At 68.9% G+C, this 8,095-nt stretch overlaps 1 protein-coding gene across 1 annotated transcript; it reads left to right on the top strand.

The window, feature by feature from the left end:
• Positions 1-5,602: 5,602 nt before the first annotated feature.
• Positions 5,603-7,292, top strand: LOC131273366 (ly6/PLAUR domain-containing protein 2-like). Its single transcript, XM_058276292.1, is given in 5 exon segments — positions 5,603-5,742; positions 6,430-6,470; positions 6,472-6,498; positions 6,500-6,551; positions 6,983-7,292. Coding segments are annotated over 5 exon segments (384 nt in total). The 5' UTR covers positions 5,603-5,684; the 3' UTR covers positions 7,189-7,292.
• The last annotated feature ends 803 nt before the right edge of the window (positions 7,293-8,095 follow it).

Genomic DNA, 8,095 nt, shown 5'->3' with positions numbered 1-8,095 from the left:
GAAACCCGGCCCACCCGAAACCTGCGCACGGCCGCCACGGCAGCGCCGTCCCCGGAGGCCAGGGGCGGACAGCTCGCAGGCGTCGTCAGCTGACGGGGAACGACGGGCTCCCTGCCCGCGGCGCGGTTACGCGGCCATGAAGGAACAAAGTGAGACGTGGGCTACGGCTGGAGGGGCCGCGAACCCCTGTGCAGTGGGGACACTGCCCCTCACGGAGGCCTCCCCTGTGTGCCTGCTTCTCACGAGGCCCCCGGGCAGGGAGACCTGTAGGGACAGAGCCGGGGCGGCGGGTGCCTAGGGCTGCGGTGGAGGGGCGGGAGAGTGCGGGGAGCCTAAGGGGTAGAACTTCCCTTGGGGTGATGAAAATATTCTAAAGTTGACGGTGAATATACAAAAACCCACTGCGCTGCGCCATCCAAATGGGTGAGTTGTACGGGATGTGAATTATATCTCAATAAAACTGCCAAAAAGGATAAGAGAAAAAAGGAATGCAAGACAAAATTCAAACTGAGAGATTCTTAAATGACTACGTAGGAATCTAACACACACGTACACGCAGAAACACCTTAACCAAAACCAAAAAGGAGACAGGAGGAAGCGCTTCCCACACGGGAACAGAGGGTGATTTCCCTCACACCCAAGGAACACTTAGAGACCCCAGGTTCAAGGAAAGGAGATGCCTGGGCCACACAAGAGGAAACTCAACGCTGCTCAGAGCGGGAGGGGAGCCCCGCTGGAGGCGGCGGCCTCTTCAGTGTGCCGGGCGGACGGAGGCGCTGGCGGGAAGTGACGGCACCCGGTGCCCTTGGCGCCAGTGGGAATGGACACAGCGCAGCCTCTCGGGGGGCCAACGGGCACGATCCAGTAATCGCCAGGAGCTGTCAAAGCCCGACTCCCCAAAAGGCCGCCTGCAGACGACACAAAGCGAGGGTCTTGCTCGCCCGGGGTGGGGGCCTCCGCCTCCCAAAGCCCCAGCGCCCAGGACACGGTCCCTCAGTGTGCTGGGGACGACGCGCCAGGACCTGAGGCCGCAGAAACCCAGGACAGTCTGTCCTCTTGCGGCTCTGGGGCCCTGGTTTCGTTGGGGTGGGTGCCCGCTGCCTCTCCCCGCGTCTCGGGGCTCCAGCAGCCCCGGGCACCCCCGGCTCGCAGACGCACCCCTCCAGCCTCTGCCTCCACGTGGCCTCTTCTGTTGGTCTGGCTTCTCCTCGGCTCCTCCCTCTCGGGGGCCCTTGTCACTGGACTTGGGGTCACCGGCTCCACCCACAGGTTCCGGGGGGGCATATCTTTGGGGACCACCACTCAATGCACTTCGGGGTGTAAATCGTCCTTCAGAGGCACCATGTCTGGATGAACCGTCATTGGCCACTTTCTCCTCCCAGGCCAGAGTCAGGCTGCGGGAACGTGGGCAGGGGAGCCGAGAGTCCCTGTAAGGTGGGCGGTGAGCGCATGGGGACACGGCTTCGGTCCTCGGGGTGGCCGAGCAGGCTCTCTGCCAGCAGTGCCCCCCACCCAACAGGCCAAGGCTGGCCCAGCCACGAGCGTCCAGCGTGGCAGGCTGCCGGCCCAGCCGTGAGGGCCACCGGGCAGAGACGGCGAGCAGCGGGCACGCAAAGGCGGGGCCTTCCACAAGCACGCGGAAGAGTTGGTCACGCTGCGGCTTAGGGAGCGCCTCTCCCCCAGGCATCGCCCGCCGGAGCACCCGCTTCCTCTGCAACGTGGGAACGTGGGCCTGAGCCAGCGCGTGGCCTGCCCTGCCCCAGATCCCACGTGACAAGTGTGCCCTGGAAGAGGGGCACAGGGGAGAGGGCGGGCCCGGGCCCCATGGGAGGAGGCATAGCGCAGGGAGCCGGGGTGCAGGGGGGGCCTCCCCGGCGCAGCCACCGACGCCTTAATCTTGGGGGTGCCAGCCTCAAAGCACAGGATCTCAACACAAAAAGTGGGGGCAGCCAGCGAGCCAGGAGGAGGAGGCAGAGCCCCCCCGGGTTTGGGCAAGCCGAGGCGCGCCCACCCTGGCCCGCTCCTGTGCTGGTGGCGGGAGCCCCCTGCGCCTTCGGGGCGTCTTCTCGTCGTGCTGCAGGGGCTGGGTTCTGCAGTTCCCCAGGCCCCTTGCAGCACGGTCCCCCTCTGGCTGCAGGCCCAGGAAGGGCCGCCCCCCCGGCCCGCGTCTTGTCCAGTCACCAGCTACCGGGGTGTCAGGAGGTGGTCGCGGGCGTGGCCAGGGCAGCCCCCTGGCCCCATCCTGACCCGTGCACGGGGCTGGGATTTGCTCCAGAACCTTTTCTGGAAGCCCTGGGGGCACCCACTCCCCCAGGCGGTGACAAACAGCCCTTGGATGACAGCCCTTTTTCAGCGGGTCCACTCCCCGCGGCTGAAACGTGACCCGGGGGCTACACACGACCGAGCCCTGGACGGGAGCTGGGTGGGCTTCTCCGACGCCCGAGGGTCCCGGCAGCCTGAGAAGGTGGACGAGGCGGTGCTTGGCAGGCAGGGACAGAGCCCTACCAAAGCTCCTCCCTGGTCGAGGTGGCTTTAAAGGCACGGACATGCGGGGCCACACGGGCTGGGACTCACTGCAGGCCAAAGAAGGAGGGCGACGGAAGTGCCGGGGTGAGCCGGGAGCCGGGAGAAGGGCTGGCATGGGCTGTGTCGCCTGGACCGGTGCAGTCAGGGGTCAGGGAGGAGGCCAGGGGCCCCCGGCACGGCGAGAGGGGCGGGACGCGGCGGCCTCCAGGACACGCAGGCCATCCTGCAGCTGCAGGGACCTGGGTTCTGCTGACCCCTGAATGAGCTTGGAAGCGGGTTCCTTCCAGAGCCCACTGCAAGTCCACTTGGACTTGGGACCCACAGAATTGTGAGCTCCCGAAAGGGAGGTGTTTGCAGAAGTTTGTTATAGCACAGGAAGCTGAGATGGCTGGTGTGTTTTGCTGGCGCAAGCTGCCCAGGTGGCAGTGTGGACACGGACCCCTCCCCAGCTGAGCCTGGGGTGCTCCCAGCCCAGCCAAGACCTGGGCAAGATGCTGGCACCGAGCTAAGGCGGGCTAACTGCGAGTTCACAACAGGGTGCCCTTTTAAGCTGCTAAATTTTGTGGTGATTTGTTACAAAGCAACAGCTAACTAATACAGACCGTGAAATACCCCTACAAATTTGTACCATAAATCTGTCCCTGACCTTCTCCCAAGGAGCCTGTAGCCTTATTCCATGGCAACAGTGCACCAGGCAAAGGGAAACGCGCCCGTTTTGGGGGGTGCTGGCTCTGTGCTCTCACACCCATGCAGACACTGTCACTGTCAGATGGGGCAGCCTCAGGTGTGGGGTGACCTCTCGAGGGGCTACTGAGCCCACGAGACCAGCCCCTGGGCACTTCCTGGAAGCTACACCAGTATTCACACGTCCGTTTCCCGACCTGTACAATGGTATGACCAGAATAGCAAAATAGAAGCTTCTGGAAGACCTAACGGTATGAGCCCAAAGCATCCCTGCAGGAATCACCAAACCAGTGACAGGCCGGGGGGGTGGACGTCCAGCTCATCCCAGTGTCTTTCCACTTGGGCTGTGCGGCCCACAGCGGGTTGTCAACACCCGGACCCCGCGGCGCTCTGGTGGCCGGCTGTGCGGGGTGTGGGCCAGCCAGGCCTGGCTCAGACGCATGGCCGGTCACAGGGAGGCAGCGCCTTGGTCCTGGCCAGCAGCGTCCCGCGCGGCACGGCCAGCGGAGACCTTGGCCACGAGTCTCCGTTTCCACAAGGGCTTCCGTCACCTCCCCACCCACCGGGACACTGGGCAGGAGGTGCCAGCGGTCACGCGCGGCTTTGCCGCGGCAGCAAGCCGTTCGTCGCGCACAACTTCGTGTGCCGCTCCCGCGAAGCCCGCGCAGGCCCGGTGGGCCTGGGCAGTGCCCGGCGCCGTGGCGATGCTGTGCTGCCAGGGGCAGGGAGAGGGCACGGAGGCGCAGCCGATGGGCCAAGCGCCTCCGTCGGAAAAGGGCCTGTCCCTGCGAGGGCCCTGGCTGCAGCCGACAGCAGGGGCGGGGCAGCGAAACCGGCCCGGGCGTCCAGAAACAGGGTGCCAGCAGGAACCCCACTGAGCGCGGCCCTGCCCTGACGAGAGCCGGGGCAGGCAGGAACAGGGCGCCTCATCGGCTGCCAGGGGCCCCCAAGGGCCCCCACCCTAAGACAAGGCGAGCCCTGCTAGTTGGAGTCAGGCCTCTCAGCACTGCCGCCTCCCAGGCCCACCCAGACCCCAGGCCCGGGCTGGGCGCTGCTCCCCGCCCCCAGCAGGCAGTGGGTTTGCAGAAAGGCTCAGCCTCCCGGGGGGGGGGGCGGGTACAGAGCCTCCCTTGGGAGGGTCCGAGCCCTCAGGGAAGAAGGCACCTGCAGGACGAGGCCACGGCGGAGGGCCTGGGTTGGGCCTGAGTGGCGGGTGACGGCATGGCCCAAGCACCGTGGCGTGCGTGGCGCCATCTGTCCCAGTCGGCTCCACGGCGTGTCCTGCGTGGAAGCCCCCGGGCGGGCAGGCCTGGGCTGCTGCCTGGCTCCCCCCGCCCTCACCCCGTGGCCTGGGCTGAGGCCACGAGCTGCCCCAGCCTCAGCTCCCGCCTCTCAGCTAAAGCGCAGGGGCACCTCCGGGGGGCAGTGAGGACAGTGAGCCGGCTGGGCAGGTGCAGACACCTGCTGGTGCCAGGGGTCCTGGGCGCCCACAGCCCCCACGCACCCCTCAGGCCACCCCAGTTCCTCCCAGCTGGCTGGGGCCCAAGCCAGGCCCCAAGGGGCCATCCAAGGGCCCATGGGAAGGGGGCTTCCCAGCACCTGGACTGGAGCCCCCCCAGCTTCCCTCCCTGCAGAGGGGCTGGGGTCGCCCTGCCCGAGGGCAGCCCCCTCCTGCTGTGGGCATCGCCCTCCACTGGGCTAGGCCCAAAGCCACCCCTACCTGGCAGTCTCCAGCCAGGCCCTGCCCTTTGACCCTTTAAGCTGCCGGGCGAACTCTGGGGCTGATTGTCCTGCTGGCACACAACCCCCCCGCCCCCCGCATACAGAGGGACCTGCTCAGGAGCTCTGGGAGCTGAAGCGCCAGGCCTAGGGCCTCTCCTGGCGGGATTGGAACACAGAGCTCCAGACCACGAATCCTCATCCTGGAGACCGGAGGAGGGTCAAATGTGGAGGGATTCCTGACATGGCCCCAGCCACCCTGCCGCTCCCTTGCCCCTTCCCTGGTCATCTGGGGACACTGGACCCCCCCCTAGCTGGCCCTCCCAGGCTGGACTCCCCCTCCCAGCTGGCTTTCCCAGGCTAGACACTCCCCCCCCAGCTGGCCCTCCTGGGCTGGCAGCAGGGGACACAGGGAGGGATGCGAAGGGCCCCCCGCAGTGAGCACTGTGGGGTCAGGGGAGGGTCCCCAAACCGGAGGGGGTCAAGAGGAGGTGAGGCAGGGCCCCAGGCAATTGGGGCCGGGGGAGGCAGGGAAGAGATCCAGCTGGGGAATGGGGTGTCAGCGAGGGAGGGAGCAGAGCGGGAGGGTCCCTGACAGCGTGGGGAGGGCGTGGCAGGGTCCGGTCCGCACCTCCGGGCGGGGCGGGAAACCCAACCCCGCTAAGCCGCCCAGCCGACCGGTCGGGCCGCACCTGGGCTCTGCCGAGCAGCCGCCACCGGGCAGGAGGCTGGAGTGAGACGCGGGGCCGGCAACCATGCGGGCGGCGCGGCGGGCGCTCCTGGGACTCCTGCTGGCCACCTGCGGGGGGCTCGGTGAGGGCGCGGGCGCGGGACCTGCCTCAGGGTGGAGACGGAAGGGGGCGCAGGGCGCGGGGCGGGTGCCCCAGGGCCGAGGGGCCTGGCTGCCCCTGGCCCCCGGGAGCCGGAGCTCTTTTCAGAGGGGCAGGGCGAGGTGTGCCCGGCTCCCCGGCTCCAAGACCATGGCGTAGGGTGGGGGTGTGGGCCGCGGGCAGGGGTAGCAGAAGGGCCCTGGGGAGACGCAGGAGGCTGGGGGCTGGGGCAGGGGTGGAGGGGAGGGCTGACTGCAGGACATGGGCCCCCAGGGGACAACCGCCCCCGGGCCCCCGGCAGGAGCCTTCCCAGGCCTGGAGGGCCACGGCCCCCCACAGCGGCCACTGTCCTGGCCGATGCTGTGCTGAGGTCCCCTGGCCAACCTCACCACCAGTCACAGGTCGTCCCTTCTGGCAATGCCTCAGTTTCCCTGGTCTCCCCTTCACTTCCGTGACTGCCTGCCCTGCCTCGCCTGCCTCCCCCCACCTGCCCCCACCCGCAGCCGGTGCCCTGTGCCTCTGGCCAGCTCTCCTCTCTTCCCTGGTCTTGGCCGGCGGGCACCTGGAGCCTGGCTGGTGCCAGCGGCCCCTCGCGGCGGAGCCTCCCCCTTCAGACTGTCCCTGAGGCTCGGGGGGCGGGCCTGCCTGACCCCCCATCCCTCCCATCCAGCCACGGCCATGCGGTGCTACACGTGCCACGAGCCCACGGACTGTGTCCGACTGTGTCACCATCACCACCTTGCGCGGCCAACGAGACCATGTGCAAGACCACCCTCTACTCCCGGGAGATCGGTCAGTGCACGCCGGGGCGGCGGTCCAGGGCACCGGGTCTGGGGCTCCAGGGTCAGACACACCCCACGCAGACCCCCAGTCCCCCAGGGGCAGCTCAGCCCCCGGGCACAAGGCACATCCAACTCATTCTTTCCTCCCTCCTCCCTCGCTCCCTCCCTCCCTTCCCCCTCCCCCCTTCCCTCCCTCCCTCTCCCTCCTCCCTCCCTCCTGGTCTAGGGATGTGGCTTGAGCTTTCCCTGGGCGTCCGTGGAAACCAGGCTCCCCCGGCAGGCGCTGGGCCACTGCCTGCAGCCTCCCCGTGCAGCGAGGCGTGTCTGGCGCGGAGTGGGCCCCCAGCCAGCGTCGGCGGAAGGAGGGAAGGAGGCAGCGGTAGCTGGGGCCGGGGGCCGGCGGGCTGAGGGCTGACGGCCGGCCCTCCCCACGGCCCGTAGTGTACCCGTTCCTGGGGGACTCCACGGTGACCAAGTCCTGCGCCAGGAGGTGTGAGCCGTCAGACGTGGATGGCATCGGGGTGAGCCGGCCCGTGTCCTGCTGCAACACCGACCTGTGCAACGTGGACGGCGCCCCCCGCCTGGGCGGCCCTGCCCGCCTGGCCCTGGCCCTCGCGCTCGTCCCCCTCCTGGGCCTGGGACTCTAGGGCTCCGCGAGCCCCCCTGCGCCCCCCGCCCCCCTGCCCCCTACCCTGTGCCCTCGCACCCCTGCCCCCCATGTCCTGTGTCCCCACCCCTGGCCCCCTCCCCTTTGCCCCCACCCTGTGTCCCACCCCCCTGCCCCACGCCCCTGCCCCACGCCCCCGCCCCCTGCCCTGCACCCCCGCCACCCCTACCCTGTGCCCCCTCACCCTTGCCCCCCTGCCCTGAACCCCCGGCCCCCTGCTTCCCATGTCCTGCACCCCCACCCCCTGCCCCCCCTCCCCTGTGCCCCCACCCTGCGCCCCTCCAGCCCATCCCCCCTGTCCCGCATCCCCACCCCCCTGTCCCCCTGCCCCCCTGCCCTGCGCCCCCGGCCCCCTGCTTCCCATGTCCTGCGCCCCCACCCCCTGCCCCCCTCCCCTGTGCCCCCACCCCTGTGCCCCCACCCTGCGCCCCCACCCCCCTGCCCTGAGCCCCCGCCCCCCCGCTCCTGAAGAAAGCCAGCCTGCACCCGCCTCTGAATCTCCTTTCTGGGTGGAGACGCCTGCAGGGAGAGTTGCCCTCCCTGCCACCCGCCTGTCCGTCCCTGCCAGTCTCTTCCCGCTGCCACCGCGAGTCTCCTCGCCCCTGTCTTGGCCGTGCATCCCCGCCTGGCCTCTCCCGCCCTGCGGCGGTCTGAGCCTGGGCGAGCCTGCCCCCTGGCGCAGCTCTGTGGGTCCTGCTCCCAGCTCCCTGTCTGCCTCCCTGGGGGCCCATGGGCAGGGATCCTGGCTCAGTCAGCACTGAGGCAGGTCTGAACCCCGGCCGAGCCTGTCCAGTCAGCCCTGACTGAGGCAGGTCACGGCCTCCGGCCCTCGGGAGCAGCCAGGACCTGACAGGGACGCGTAGTAAGCAGTGCTGCAGCCTAGAGGA

Source organism: Dasypus novemcinctus, chromosome 14 (genome assembly GCF_030445035.2).
Source record: "Dasypus novemcinctus isolate mDasNov1 chromosome 14, mDasNov1.1.hap2, whole genome shotgun sequence".
Lineage (NCBI taxonomy): Eukaryota > Metazoa > Chordata > Mammalia > Cingulata > Dasypodidae > Dasypus > Dasypus novemcinctus.
Note: the sequence above shows the minus strand (reverse complement) of the source record. Positions and strands in the feature narration are given on the sequence as shown.